Source organism: Paramormyrops kingsleyae, chromosome 4, assembly GCF_048594095.1.
Source record: "Paramormyrops kingsleyae isolate MSU_618 chromosome 4, PKINGS_0.4, whole genome shotgun sequence".
In the NCBI taxonomy this organism is placed as follows: domain Eukaryota; kingdom Metazoa; phylum Chordata; class Actinopteri; order Osteoglossiformes; family Mormyridae; genus Paramormyrops; species Paramormyrops kingsleyae.
This window is the reverse complement of record NC_132800.1, coordinates 38,953,856-38,969,341: the sequence shown is the minus strand read 5'-3', so window position 1 is coordinate 38,969,341 and position 15,486 is coordinate 38,953,856. Positions and strand designations below refer to the sequence as shown.

The following is a 15,486-nucleotide window of genomic DNA, read 5'->3' as shown; positions in this document are numbered from 1 at the left end:
AAAGTCTTTAAATGTCAAGAATGAAACTTGATTTTGTGGTACATGACGACTTGCACGCATATAGGGCGCGCTTGTGAAAGATAAAGCTGAAGGAATTTCAGGGCGGAAAGCATTGCGTGAGAACCAGGCTTCCCAACATCTCTCTCTCTCTCTCTCTCTCTCTCACTCTCTCTCTCTGTCTGTCTGTCTCTCTCTTTCTTGCAAGCTGAACTGCGATTGCAATTCGCTGAACCCTCACCTAGTCGCTATTCGGGTGCCTGCCGTGCAGAGTTTGACGGACACTCGAGTGGACCAATCCCCGAATCCTTGCCGGGCAACCGAAACTGGTGCGGACCAATCCGTGTGGTGTGTACAAGGCCAGTGGGCTGAACCAAAGGCGAAGCGTAGCTGTGCTTTAACAAAGTTAAATCTGACACGTTTTACAAACGAGTGGCTTGCGTATGAAACTTCGCGGACATGGAAGGCAATACTGCTAACGAGCGGACCGTGAAGTACTACCGGCTTTCCGAGGTGGAGGAACGGAATTCGAGCAAGAGTACCTGGATTATTATCAACTATAAAGTCTACGATGTTACTAAGTTTTTGGAAGAGGTAAGATCGTGCGTTTAAGGGACACACTGTTACATGACTGTTGCTGGACATGTATTAGATGACCCGGGCAGGAGACGCAGCAGTTGCTATTGTATGTGACGCCAGTTCCCGGGGGTCTGGCCCCTGGAATGTGCTCCCTTGAGCTGTCCCGTGTTTTCCTGCTATGTACTCCCGGATTTACCCGACTCTTTACTTTTTAGCCATATTTCGAGCTCTTCCATGCATCCCCCTGCTATGTGCTTCTGGTATTTAATGTGTTTGCGTAATCTTCTATGAGCTCTTCCCTATGTATATTCACATACAAAACTACTGCATTTCATAGAGCAGGGGTACCCAATCTTATCCGCAAAGGGCCGGTGTGTATGCAGGTTTTTGGGATAACCTGTAGGTCAGGTGTTCAAACCCAGGTGTGAAGACTCTTTCAGCCAATCAGTCCTCTAATTAGTAATCTAATTAGGGAGTTGCAGCGAAAACCCGCATACACATCTGCCCTTTGCGGATAAGATTGGGTATCCTTGTCATAGAGGTTTTCATGGACCACCGCGGTTCATTCTGCTTAACTACCACTGCTGCATTTTCCGACATGCTGGTTCGCTGTATCTTTTTTTGTCTTTAAAACATTTCTAGGGTATTAGTTATTGTACAGCAGTCTTGGTGATTATTATAGATCTGAATGATATACAAAGAAATTGTAATGTATCGTTTTAATTATACATGTTACGCCTTATATGCTTCTGTCAATTATTAACCAGGTTGAACTTATTATAATATGTGATCGGCAAGATTGAATGGGAATTATCGACCACTATGATTGCCTTATGATTAGAGAATAACGCATAAAAGTAATAGGCAAACTTTTAAAATGAGGTGCTGTTCATTCATATTAGTTTGCCCTTGGGATGAAACAGGTATTGTTTTAATCTGAAGTCATTGACGTCTTGTGTACACTGGGCTCAGGAAACTTATGCTTTGTTTTCGTTTCTGATTTTGTAGATTAGCTAGTTGCACACAGCTTAAGAAATTGTATAAAAATGTTTTTCCGTAGACAGGAACTCATTAAGAAGCTAGGAAGCAATGTGTCAGCGGTCACTGCTTTGCATCTCCTCTGATTTTTCTAACAAGCCTCTTACCCATCTATGGTAGAACCACTATAAGTTGCTTCATGTCCTGGGGGGTATTAAATGGGAAAACTGTCCAATAGGAAGAGAGGTACATGACATTCCTATTGGACAATCCTTACATTTGGTTTAAGTTCAGTGGCTAGTGAGGAAATCCTGCCTTGTAGAATACATTTTTGCTAACAGGAGCTGAGAGGGAGCAAAAACATGGACTGGCTGAAGGTCCCCATAGATCTGGTTTGGAAATGCTGGTCTAAGGTGTGCTTGTAGTTGCATGTTTGGATTTTTTTTTCCACTTTTATTTCACTAATCAATCTTTCATACTTATACAGCACAAGGTCACAGGGGGCCCAATCCTGGGAAGCACAGGCCAAACTGCATGGATACCCTGTACAGGAAGCCAGTGAATCACAGAACAAAAATTCACCAGAGCACATGTCTCTAGGGCAGTTTCCTCAACCCAGTCCTTGGGGATCCCCAGACAGTTTGTGTTTTTTGGTGACCCACAAACCCGTCTGCCTCACTATATACTTACACAATACTACGCTTACACAATGACTAGATGATGTATTACATATTTCATAACATAATCTGCAGATGGGGCATGGAGGCAAGACATGGCAACATGAGAACTGAAACAAGTTTTATAAAAACTGCACATAGTGCAGTGTGATAATTGTCCTGATGCAGGATGTTTTTTGTTTTAAAGTGGGGGGGGGGGGGGGGGGGTTCAGGTACTGGGAGCTACAAGGCAGCAGGTTGTTGAGGAGCTGGCAGTACTGGCCTGGATGTCCTAGTACCTTCTGCCAGACGGCATATGTAAAAGATCAGTTTAATGACTGAATTCAGAGATGATGTTCTAAGCTGAACTGAGATAAGTTGTCCTCTGTGGAGGAAACATCAGATAACCTTGTGCTGATTTGTGCAGTAGAACTGTCTACGTCATGCTTAACGCAAACTGGAGGCCCTGGACTGGTGGCCCTTTTTTTGCAGACCCAGTCTTCAGCTGGGGGTGGGATGGGGGGTGGGGGCAGAGATTCTTCTCCTCACTAACTGGGTCGCTCTGCCGTCACATGACCCATTCATTCATGGAAAAGTCCTGAAAGTGGAGAAGAGAGTCATTGTCTATAAGAATTATAAAGGTGCATCACACCCCAGCAAACTTCCTGCTAAAATAAATAGCATGAAATTGTACAATGTCCTGCAGCTGCTGCATTTGGTATTTTAAGAAGCCTTGTAAGCATGATAGGTGCGTGATTTTGTGCAGGTGGTGTGGTACAGTGACGAGTTGGGTGGGGTCAGGGTCGGGGTCGGGGTCAGGGTCAGGGTCGGGGTCAGGGTCAGGGTCGGGGTCAGGGAGAGTAGGAGAAATGAATGGCTATCGGAACTTCTGTAGCACCCAGGAGAGATGAACCAGCAGCTGAGTGATTTAGGGAAAATATCTAATAGAGATTTTACTGACAGAATATTGCGATTTGGTTTGCAAATTCATTTATTAAAAGTCCAGGTTCGGTTCAATATACAGTGTGTGATAGATTTAAAACATGACACAGCATTACCTCATGAGATACCATCAAAATATTAACTGGTCTGTATTCTAATGCCAGGATGAGAACATAAAAATATGAACTGTGACATCCAACATTTATTTATTACTTTTGTAAATTAGCAGAGAACAATAAGACAATTGGTACAAAAGCTTTGACTGTTAAGTTAAAGTAATAATAATAAGAAAAATAAAACAATTCCAGTAAGAAAAAAAAATAGGGATCCTGCAGCTAATTCTGCTTGGACGCCTAATAATAGGACCTTTCTGTAACCAATCTCTGACTGTGAAATAGGCAGGTAATTCACTTACAGCTCAGCACCGCAAATGTACCATTTTCCTTGGGTTTCACGTATTTGCTGTTTGTGGACGTATACGCAGTCACCTTGGGCCACTTCTGATTGGTCAGCATGACTGGCACGCAGGGAGCATGTCACTTCTGTTGGTGAGAATGACTGTCACACAAGGAAAATGGAATGAATTTGTAAAACTGTTCTCAGGACAGTTTTAAACCCTGGATCAGCATATCCTAGATTGAGGCCTTTATGATTTGGTTAATTGTATTGTTTCGATTCGCGACTTCTATTTGAAATCGATAAATCGTTCAGGCCTAGTTTGACCCACTAAAGGATCCAGACTCGATCCTATGACTGAACTCTTTTCTCTCAAACATGAGAGACTCTGGCTGAAATGCACCTGTAAAATGGGTAGCAGTTTGCCGTACATGGCAAAGGATTCTAGGAAGAACAGCCCCCTCTGCACTTTCTTGTGGGCTCCCACCATACCAACGTGCCCGTCCAGACCTTTGCTGATTTAGACCATGAGATCTTCAAACCATTTCCACCTGCTCCTCTTGCTGGGTTCCTGCAGCCTGCAGCTCCCTGCTCTTTTTGAAGTTCATCGCTGAATCCTCTTTCTCCTACATGTAGAGAATTTATATTGATGATGTTTATGTTGATGTTCAGCCCTCAGGAGAGTTGCAGGCCCTCTCCTACCTCTGCTTCTTCAGGCCTCCCCAGAGCTGCTATCTGTTAAGGGACCTGCAGCCTTGTATGCAGAGATAGTCATCAGCTGATTTGTGGCTCAGTCTTGGCTGTGGTTTGCCCAGCTCACTGTGTGCTGATGTTTGTTCCTGTTTGCTGCACCCACTGGTCATGTGACCTGTCTTCCTGAAGCTCGGTTGGTTTCTATATCCATTATTCCCTTGGCTTAGTCAGGAGACTGGATGACAGCAGAGCACGTGCCATAGAGGTGTTATTCATTCAGTGTGGCCATCAATCATCATATTCTGTCTAGTAATGACTCCTCACCATCACGCTATAAATGTTATTGTGATGAGGAATGGAGAGAAAAACACCAGGCACCCAAACAACACACTGGGAATTGTAAGTGAGCCTTAAAAGTGTCTCTCTAGGTGATCTGGCTGTTGTAAACCCATTCGGGGATTGTTTTCATTCATTCTGGCTAGAAAAGCTAGCTATTAAAAGTGTGCCTGTCTCTTTAAACATTGCATCATGGCTGCCCATAGCAACCATCCCATGATCCCCTGTGCTGTGTACACACAGCATCCCGGTGGGGAAGAAGTGCTGCGGGAGCAGGCGGGGGGCGACGCCACAGAGAGCTTCGAGGATGTGGGCCATTCGAGCGATGCCAGGGAGATGGCTGCAAGCTTCGTCATTGGAGAGCTGCACCCGGTAAGAGACTGTGGGCGGACCCTGTCCCCCCCAGCCATCCTATGTCCACAAGGCCGCCTTTGTTCACTGTCCACCACTGTCCACCACCCATTTCCACAGCCTCCCCTGATCCTGCTGGTGTTTTGGAACAAAGCATATAGAAGAATTTTAGACCACAGCCAGCAGCCAGATGCGTTTAGGCTTGGAGGACACAATCAATCAGACGGGGGATATTGTCGAGCTTAGTTTGGGGTTTGGTTTTAAAGTACAATAACACAACTGTAGATTTGCCTTTAGACCAAGTCAAAATACACATAGAACAAAAATAGATGTTGCTCAAGTAGGATCAGTAAAGAAAGTCCATTCTAATGTACACAGGTGCATAGGTGATTGGAGGTGATTGGATGGAATTGTCACCTGACTTGACCCTGTCTCGCACCTACACAGTGTAATACATCCGTAGGCAGCATGAGGCTGAACAGGTTAGGGCACTGTCCGTGTTATTCGGAAGGTTGCCAGTTCATATCCCAGGCCTGGCAGAGTGATGTCATTGTGAGGGCCCTTGAGCAAGGCACTTAACGCCCAATTGCTCCTGGGACTGACTGACATCCTACTTTCTCAAAAATGTGTATTGCTTTGGATTAAAAAAAGAAAGGTCTTGTAGCTCAATAATTCAAGCATTGCGCTAATGACGCAAAGGTTGTTGGTTCAAATCCCAGGGAGGACACACAAATTGTAGCCCTTACCTCTACTGTAAGCCGCTTTTAGGTAAAAGTGTCAGATAAATGAGTGCAACTTTAATAAAAGCATCTCCTAAATAAATGTAATATATTCGGCTTGAATTCTGCTTTGTGATTCCAGAAATGCTCTTGTTGCCTGTTGCCTTTATTTTGTCTGTCTGTTCACAGGAAGACCGGCCTAAAATTCAGAAACCACCGGTAAGGAGGAGGGGTTCTTCACTCTTGTGTTTAGCACAGTGGGCCGCAGGAATGTGAGCCAGTCTTGGCTGATGTCCAGGATGCTGGAAGCAGGACCCTGAGCTGGGTGAAGGATGCAGCGATTGCTCAGTGATGGGACAGAGTCCGCAGTGTCGGGGTCCACATCTGCCGTCTTCTGTTTCTTCCACTGACGAGTAGCATAGTGTCCACCTTGACAAAGCACATTGTTGTGAAGATTTTCCCTTTACTTACACTCCTGAATTCTGCTTTTTATCCAGGAGTCACAAGTAACAACTTTTCCAGATAATTCGAGGTATGTCCGCGCGGCATTGTATGACACTTTGGTTTTAGGAACTGTGGCTGGATTTTGTGTTTAAGTAGAATTTAAGTTACTTTTGGGCATCCCCACTGCTAATTTAGCACTTATAATGCACTACACTCAGAGCTGGAATACCTCTGGTTTGCTTTTGTTCTGGTTGACGGAATATCAACGTTTTACATGTCAAGTTCAGTTCTGTCCCTGATAGAATGAATGAATGAATGGTTTTGTAATTGCACAAGATACAACGAAATTAGAAGAGTGTTTCTGCCTTACATTATGGATGATTATACTACGGGACCATTGAATGCTTGAATCTGATTGGCTGAAGAACGTTCTGAGGTGTGCAATTATTTTCAGGGAAACGCACGGCGAACGTAGTTCCAGGCAGCTCTCTTGACCGCATTACAGTTCCATATCACTTCGCATAGTTAACTGTAATAACAGAAATTAGCATACAGTACCTATATATACAGCACACAGGACTAACAAAAACAACAACATGACAGACGATTTTCCGAAAGTAAATTTTAATATTTACGGTGAATAGGAAACTTTCAACAACTGGGCTGCAGCAGTATTAGACAGTCCAGATGAAAAACAACATAAACGGAAGCGGACATCAAAGGCAGCCGGCAACAACAAAAGACATAAAACGATCAGCGAAGAACAGCTAGACATACTCGAGGGAGAAAAACACCAAAAAAACAACAGCTAATGACGTTTTGGAACTGAGATGCGGAAGAAATAATCCTACTCACAATAGCGATTTAAGTAGAAAAACTGGACGAATCCCTTGAAATATATCATCTGATCGATGTCTTGAGGTGTGGCAACCGTAGTATAAGCGGAATAATTGACTCCGGACCGTTGAATTATTAGAAAAATAATGCACACCCGAGGTGTAACGGCCACTCCGCTTCGCGTCGTGGCCGCATCACCACCTCGGGTGTGCATTATTTTTCTAATAATTCAACGGCCCGTCGTCAATTATTCCTTACTTAAATGCTCTGTGTGAGCATCACGTTTACTTGTTGACTTCTCACGTTTACTTGACTTCTCACCGCGGTGGTTTAACTCTGAAGGACATTTAAACTATCGACAGATAAAATTTCTCCAGTTACTAGTATTCATAGCAAGATCTATAGACCATGTAAAACCCAGCCGCGGTAATGAGCACCCTGAAGATTATAATACTTTAACTGACAGTGGTTTCGTCCCATAGCTGGTGGACGAACCTCGTGATTCCAGGCTTGGCCGCCGCTGTCGTCACGTTGCTGTACCGCTTGTATATGTCTGAAGAGTGATGTCGTGAAATCTGCCCCAGTGCCACGATGCATATTCCCAGAGGTGCCAAACTTCAGAGTACCACTTCAGGTTGATCTTATGTAACATGTAACCCGTGTTGCTGTTATTGTTGTATTGTCTGTCTGTTTTTATTTCCCCGTGAGGTTTAAATACTAATGTATAACTTGACATTTCACATCGTTCACTAATTTTTAGGGTTTTTTTTTTTTGTACTAAACGTGTATCGTAAATGTATGATCTGGATTTTAATGACCAGTTCGTGCTCTTTTTGCATCCTTTAGAGTTGCCAAAGGTTGGGTCATACAGGTCACTAAAACGCATCCCCTGTGAAACAGTCTGATCAGTGAGTTTTATTATTGAATAAAAGCTATCACATTGCACAAGTGTGTGTACATTTTCTGTGGTGGTACCTCATTCTGCAGCTGGAAGCTCCATGTTGGTAATTCTGACTGCTGTTCGCATGCATTATGCCGTAAGGAGGGAAACCAAGACAGGATGTGTTGCTTTGTGTGTAAAATGTTTCCTGAATCAGACCCCTTAATTAACCATCTCTTAATTTGGCTTTATTGGCATATTGATGCACAGCACAATTTTGCTAATAAATGCCTTCATATTTCATAATATAAATTATTTTGTATTTCGACTTAAGTGCATTAGGGGCTATGGATGAATAGCAGCTGATTCAAAAGCCATGATTTCGTAACATTTTTTTCATTACAATTTTTCTGTAATATTAATTTATGAATTTGCTAATTATATGTGATTTTAATATTCATTCAGCACAATGCAGCCTAATTTATCTAGTCGTCAAAGCCTTTGTTTGTTTTTTGAGATAAATGTAATGGTAAACCAATAATGTTTAGTAGGATCCATCAATCCATCTGTCTAAAAGCTGCTGGCCGTCATAGAGCAGTGTTTCCCAACCCAGTCCTCGGGGAACCTCGGACAGTCCATGTTTTTGCTTCCGCTCAGCTCCCAGTCAATCGGGAACACCGAATGCCTGGTACAGGTGTGCAGGGAGCTGAAAGGAAGCAAAAACGTGGACTGTCTGGGCTTCCTGCGGACTGGGTTGGGAAACATTGCCATAGAAAGTAAAGCATACAGACGCTCTTTTTGTCTTTGCTGTGTTTATTTTGATTATTTTGTCTCTGTAATGAAACATGGAGCCGAATGGGCCACCAGCTTGCCAGTGATGTTACACAGTGAAGAGTGTTAATTGGAATATATTCCTCCATGGTTCTTCACTCTGAAAGATTCCTGTAAACAGATGATTATTTAATCTGCATTTAGTGGCAAAGCGTAACATGTCATTCTTATGCATGACGTATTGCGGTGCATTCCATAACAACTTTCATTAAATTCCTTAGAACAAGTTTTGAAATGTTCTTTAATGATGCATGTAAGAAATTATCTGCAGATATTTTCTGTCTGAATTTTTCTGAAATAAAGTGTAAATTTCGAGCTGCATGCAAGTCTGGGATTTTTTTTATTTTTTTTTTTTATTCCAGAACAGACAGGGTGACTTAACTATGCTCAGACGGGTAACAGATCTGGACCTGTATCATCAAGCAGGATTTCTTGCTTACCTGGGTAACTTGTCAGATTTAATGTAAGTGAACAAAGAAAAAGGCCATTTAAACTGGGGTACCTTAAATCCAACAGTTATCCACGAAATCCTGCAGTTTGAATCAGGTTCCTGGTACATTAGTTACTCGTGGTCAGCTGATCCAGCACCCTAACCCTCTGTCATCGCCTCTCTATTCTTACCAATAGGGAGGGTCAGGGGTGTTTCTCAACATGTGTACTTGACCATACTTGTGCTCTCGTGTACCAGTTTTAATAATAATTAATACTTTATTGATCCCCATGGGGAAATTCTCTTTACGCCTCCCCCAACTTACCCTTTTTTGTAGAGTAAGCTGTCCACAAAGGGCAGCCATTTGTAGTGATATGTGGAATTGGAAGCAGCACCCAGGGAGCTGGGGGTTAAGGGCCTTGCTCAATGACCCGTAAATGTGCTGAAGTTGGGTTCAAACTGGCAACCTTCTGATTACAGACACAGGCTTAGCCCACTGAGCCACGGGGGGGTGCTCTCTCAGGCTCTCGGAGTGAGAATAAACCCATCTGTGATTGCCACCTTCCTCTGGAGCCTTTCCTGTTTTGAAGTTTGCTGTAACAGGAAGTCAGCAGCCCTGCGTGTCCGCACTGGGGAGCAGTTATCCCCGCCGTCTCTGAATTCCTACAGGGGCTGGGTGCCGCTCTCCACTGCTGGAATATACCTGGAGGTCATGGAGATGTCTCCAATGGATCTTCTTTTCCCTTCTGGAGATATGCCTTTGAAGTTGTCACAGTGGGCCCACCCTACCTCCTTTGAAGCAGGAAGGCTTGATTAAACTATCAAATAGAATAGGGAATACTGGTTATGAATTCTTGTGAGTGCTATGGCCTCACCCCTGTGGCTTGTGGATTCTATCCCCCCCCCCCGCCTTGGTTCTGGCTTCTCCCCCACCACTTTTTATAAAGGTTTGTGAGAGCCAACCATTCAAAAGGATACCCCTTGTTCCTCTAAACACTTTGCCTTGATTTTCATGCCGCATACAAGAATTCCCCAATACCTCCATGTTCATCAAGGAACGAGGTTCTGAATTCAGTTACAATTCAGATTTTTATAGCACATTTTCATAACATTACATTGCCTCAAACCCCATTACATTGTGCCCACCCAGTGCCTCCAGTAAGCAAGCCAGAGGCGACAGTGGCAAGGAAAAACTCCTTAGAAGGAAGAAACCTCTGGAGGAACCAGACTCAAAGGGGGAGCCCATCCTCCAGGAAGTCCCTTGAGGAAGTCAAATAAACAAAATGACAAAATCCTAATTTATACAGTTCAAATTTTAAGATTTGAGTCTAAATGTGGAGGACAGGCAGGTGATGGTGCTGCTTCTGATTACAGGATGAAGTATTTGACTTCACACTGGATGCTCCATTTATGCACCATTGGCATGAATTTCCCATAATGCACTGACTTTAATTGAGTTGTGAATTGGACAGTAACCAATGGGATCACACAAAATTGATGTTACTGATTAACAGCGATTGCCAATAAATGTCACTAGCGATAAAGGTAAAACTGATACCTTTGGTACTTTGTACAGGCCTTGCTTTCATGATTTTTTCAAACAAACTGAGTATCTACCAAACAAATATGTGGGAGTTAGTTATTCAAACTCCACAGTCCACTTTCACCTTATTTTGCACACCCTCTTTGTTCAACAGATTGTTGTAATACTTGCTTCTTTAGCAGTAACCGCTTACATGTATTTACCTTGTACTTATCTAGCGGACCCATTCATCTGAAGCGACGTACAATTGGAAAGGTAGGGTGAGAGACTGCCTGAGGTAATTGCCTTGCTGAGAGGCCCAACAGTGACATCAATCTGCTGACCTGCCAATCACAGGCGTCTTAATCCACAGAGCTACACATCGCCCCCAGTAAAACCATAAGATTTCTGAAGGTTGAGCTTCTTGTTTCAAATAATGCACAATCCATTCCACTGCTGTGTACAAAATGCATATCAGCCCCTGTGTTGACCCCAGGGCTGTTTTTCAGTGTTGTTCAAAGGTCTGCTTGTTTAGTGTGAAGGAGACGCCCCTGGATGTACTGAATAAGGGGACCACAGACCAGTGTCCTCAGTTCTGCTTCTCCCTCCAAAGCTGAGAGGAAGATGACCCGCCTGCTGGTTCTGGTGCTGGCTTGTGGAGCTCTGCTTATCTCCACAGAGGCCCAGGAAAACTACCACACGCTGTCCGATTTGGTCAAGAGTGGTGTCAGACTGGCAATTACAGCTGCTAATAAAAACAGCAATTACCATATGAATTTTTTTTCAGTTCCATTAAATAATCAAGTAAGGATGAAGTAAAAGCTAATTACTTTTCATAAATTGTGATCGTTGTAGTTCACTGTTTTGCCTTATTCATCTTCCTTACCAGGACCGGATGCTGGTTAGAGCCATCCTAAGCAGAGGAACCACAGTTGAACAGGGATGGGAATACAGCTGTGTATTTGTGCATGTTATGTGCACAATAAACATAACACTTCACATTGTGTTGTTTAGGTTGGAACAAACTTCATTACCCTGAGGATTTTTTTAAAACCTACAACCTGTGCAAAATCCAATGTGGTAGCCCATCGGGATGAATGTCCATTTGACAACAGCAAGGTGAGTCAACCTGGACGAGTGGAAGAGATTGGCGGTCGCATAATAAACTAACGTACATATCTAAATTAGTCACCTTTAAACGGTTACGATTTTATCTCTGATTTATTTTGTCAGTAGTATATTAATTTTGCTTCTTCAGTGAATCAAATTTGTCTTTGACTTTCTTCTTCCGTTTAACATACAAGATCAATGTTTCTCAACCTTTCTAACGATGTGGCCCACCCATAAACAGTGGACCCTTGACTTAATTACGAACTGAATTCGTTCGAGAAGGCTGATCGTAACTAAAGTTGATCGTAAGTCAAGACTAGTTTTCCCATAAGAAATAATGCATTTCAAACCTCCCAAAGTACCCATTACCTAACCTTTTCATAATAAAAAAGGGTTGTATAATGTGCGTAATTTACCAGAAACACCAATATATTTCCTAGTGTACTCACCAAAGTCATAAAATGTGCCTAACCTACTAGAAAAAACAATTTCACACTGTACTCACCATTCAAGCTGACATCTTTGGCTTGCAGGAAGGGAGGAGGGGGAGGATGAAATGGAAGGTGGAACGGAAGATTTCGACATGCTGTACATATTAGCGAGATCGGTCACACGAACGCCACTCTCATATTTCTGAACAATTTCCTTCTTTTAGATTGTGATTGCTTTCTTTACCTTCTTTTCCTTCCCTAGCTTGTTTCCTAGCTTTATTGGGGCCATTTTGATAGCAATTATAGTGAAATTAATTATATAAAGCACTGCACTGACCGATATTACGTCCACAAACACGCGTATCTGGGCTTAGACTGACGCTAGTAACCAACGCCTCTCGGGCATCTCGGCTCTTCGTTTACAACCATACAAGTGGATGCACGTTTTGGCCTCGATCGGCATTCGAGTCATAACTCAAGACTTTGATCCTAAGTCAAAACTAAAATTTTGGTCGTAACCCAAGTTGTTCGTATGTCAGGCCGGTCGTAACTCGAGGGTCCACTGTATTTATAGGCTATACAGTACATAATATATATTTTTACATGCTATGTTTTTCCCACATAATTCACATTATGTTTGTATTTCGAGCCACCAGTTTTGCTTCAGATTCCCTTAGCATTGCCCCTAAATACATTTATAACATTCAAAAAAGTGGGAGCATGAATGGACAAGAAGATAATTGAAGCTTCGATCTTCATACGGAGCGTTTATTTCATCCATGTTACCAAGACAATAACATGCGTGCTTTGCTAATTCCGCCAGCCTTGCCGTGCGTAGGTTGATTGGCTTGAATTGCTTCACTTTCTGTGATGTGGTACTGTACGCTTATGTGTGTTACCAAATGTTGCTACTTATTGTCAGTTTATCAAATTTCCTCATTTTAATTCTCATTCAAATTTATATAATGATAAGTCGATATCGACCAGCCATATCTCGTCAGTAAATTTCGCCGACCTGAAAATTTTCCTGGGTGGTGATTCGGTTTGCGTTCGTGCGGCAGCGCATCACAAACCGAACCATGTTTCCTTCCCACTGTTACGCGACCCACTTTCAGACCGCTCGCTTAAGAAATCCTGTGCTAGATTATCCTTGTTTCATCCCTTAATTACTAGCACTTCTTTCCAAAAATACTAAACAGTGTTGAACGTTTACAGATCCTAAAAAATCTTTATGTTACTGCTCTGTTTTGACAGCCATACATTAACTGTGTAGTCTGCAGCAAGTTCACTGACGTTACCTTCAATAATCCATTTGTTGACTGCAAGACAAATGAGCTGGTTGATCAGGTAACTAGAGTTTTCTTGTTCCTGAATAATACTGCACATTAAAGTGTTTCAGTTTTTTACACATTGTGAATGTGCTCATGTGTGCGTCAGCCTCTGCAGTGTATATTTGTCCCGAGTACTGATGAATATGCAGATATTCATGATGATATAATTAATCCCATATTCTCTGTGCATGTTGTTTCTGTAGGCCCATCAGAATTACAGAAAGAAGCACTGTCGTGTTTATCTGACTGGAGGGACTAATATACATACGGTGAGCTATTAATTTTTAAGGGATAATCCTGCTATTACCACAATCTTAGCTTGTGACTTTTCTGTAAGTAACATAATAATCTTGGATATAATTACCCAAGGGTATTAAAAATGACATATACGTCTTAACGAGAATAAGAGAATGCCATGATTATTGTAATGACATCTGAGGCAAAAGAATAACCAGCCACCCTGACAGAATAAGACAGCATGATGACAGAGTTCTGTAAAATGACTGTAGGCACGTCATTAATCACTAATCGTCAATTTACCGCATAGTCACCAGCTGAACCTGTGATTGGTGCTGTCCCAACCTAACCTTTTCACTCCTTCTGCTTTTCTGTGAGCAGCTGAAGTTGAATAAGCCAGAAGTGAACTTGACAGAATGAGCTGCACAGCAAGTGAATGCGAATATGAGCTGGTCGTGATTTAAGCAGAGTCTGAACAGAAGAATTCTGTGGCTTAAGCTGTAGAGGGTGGGGGTGAGCCCCCACAGTGACCTGTACTGTACCTGATCACCAAAATAACATAAAAGAACCTTCCATGATGTCTTGTCTGTTCTTATGTTAATATCTCAGTAATTAGTCCCCCACCCAGATCCTCACACACCATGCTTACCTTCCAATGCACTATGCCCCTAATTCCTTGCTAGCCATGTGCACCATGTCATCATACCATCAGTGATCTTCATTCGCTGCAGTAAACGAATCGTAACCTGGCTTAAGAAACTTCACACATTCAGCCATTGACACATATACTGCCTCCTCAACTTATAAATCAGAAGTTAACAGGTGGTAGTGATTCAGGGCACACTGTGAATCTAATTACTGATGCAATATTCAGTAGAAACAGGAGGGTCATTAGTAAGTAAATAGTGCAACAAGAAATTTCAGGTGGTGCAAACTGTATTCAAACAAAGCAAACCCAAAGTGCACTGTCCATTTCCTCCCCTGTGTTCTGAGTCCACCATTACTGGAATAAATCGCGCTTCATTACAGTTCCACAAGTTTGTGGCTTATTTTTTTTCTTATACTCTTTCTCAAGCTGCACATCAAAACCTTGTCATAAGTTCATAAGTTACTAATTTTGAATACTGTATTTAAGAGATTACTCTGTAAAAAAAAATCAATTGCGCTTCTAATTCTGAGGAAACAGAACCTCAAAAATTCTGATGTAATTCAGCACACAGAAAGAAAAACATCAGATACCCAAATACCCTAAATGTTTTATAACATTGTATTAATTGTATAGATAAAAACAATCATATTGTTTTGTTTATCTGCATCTTAGTTTACCCATTCATCCATCTTCCAGCTTACCTCGGTCAGAGTCATGGTGAGGCCTAGAAACTGGGCACAAGGCAGGGGTACCCTCTGGATCGGACGCCAGTCCATCACAGGGCACAAGGCAGGGGTACCCTCTGGATCGGACGCCAGTCCATCACAGGGCACAGGGCAGGGGTACCCTCTGGATGAGATGCCACGCTAGTCAGCTATGTATTTCATTGTCAGTTTGATGTTTATGTATTTGTACAGTCAATGTAATACTTTATCATATTTGGGAAAGAGAATTATGACTGTTGTTCAATTAAAAGCATTTAATATTTTAATTTTCTTGCATAGTACCCTTCTCAGTTCATTGCATAAAATGCTATGCCACCCTAATTTACATTTGTACTTACAACATATTTATAATGGCAGGTTGACTGCCACAGTAATTGTTGTCATATTTATCATGATGTAGATTACTACTGCT

The 15,486-nt window shown here is 42.4% G+C and overlaps 2 protein-coding genes across 2 annotated transcripts; both read left to right on the top strand.

Annotated features, from left to right (window-relative positions):
* Window positions 1-234: 234 nt before the first annotated feature.
* Window positions 235-8,960, top strand: LOC111859550 (cytochrome b5-like). Its single transcript, XM_023842322.2, has 5 exons — window positions 235-591; window positions 4,821-4,949; window positions 5,837-5,866; window positions 6,145-6,179; window positions 7,411-8,960. Exons 1-5 carry the CDS (start codon window positions 457-459, stop codon window positions 7,490-7,492), a joined length of 411 nt encoding a protein of 136 aa, XP_023698090.2. The 5' UTR covers window positions 235-456; the 3' UTR covers window positions 7,493-8,960.
* A 2,255-nt stretch (window positions 8,961-11,215) lies between these two features.
* LOC111859534 (cystatin-like protein) lies at window positions 11,216-14,278 on the top strand. Its single transcript, XM_072711314.1, has 5 exons — window positions 11,216-11,395; window positions 11,606-11,710; window positions 13,387-13,479; window positions 13,667-13,732; window positions 14,082-14,278. Exons 1-5 carry the CDS (start codon window positions 11,216-11,218, stop codon window positions 14,118-14,120), a joined length of 483 nt encoding a protein of 160 aa, XP_072567415.1. The 3' UTR covers window positions 14,121-14,278.
* Window positions 14,279-15,486: the final 1,208 nt, after the last annotated feature.

Coding starts and splice junctions, on each gene's coding strand:
- LOC111859550 (XM_023842322.2), top strand. CDS start 457: ATGGAAGGCAATACTGCTAACGAGCGGACCGTGAAGTACTACCGGCTT. Junction 4,950..5,836: donor TCATTGGAGAGCTGCACCCG/GTAAGAGACTGT, acceptor GTCTGTTCACAG/GAAGACCGGCCTAAAATTCA. Junction 6,180..7,410: donor ACTTTTCCAGATAATTCGAG/GTATGTCCGCGC, acceptor TTCGTCCCATAG/CTGGTGGACGAACCTCGTGA.
- LOC111859534 (XM_072711314.1), top strand. CDS start 11,216: ATGACCCGCCTGCTGGTTCTGGTGCTGGCTTGTGGAGCTCTGCTTATC. Junction 13,480..13,666: donor CAAATGAGCTGGTTGATCAG/GTAACTAGAGTT, acceptor TTGTTTCTGTAG/GCCCATCAGAATTACAGAAA. Junction 13,733..14,081: donor GAGGGACTAATATACATACG/GTGAGCTATTAA, acceptor TTCTGTGAGCAG/CTGAAGTTGAATAAGCCAGA.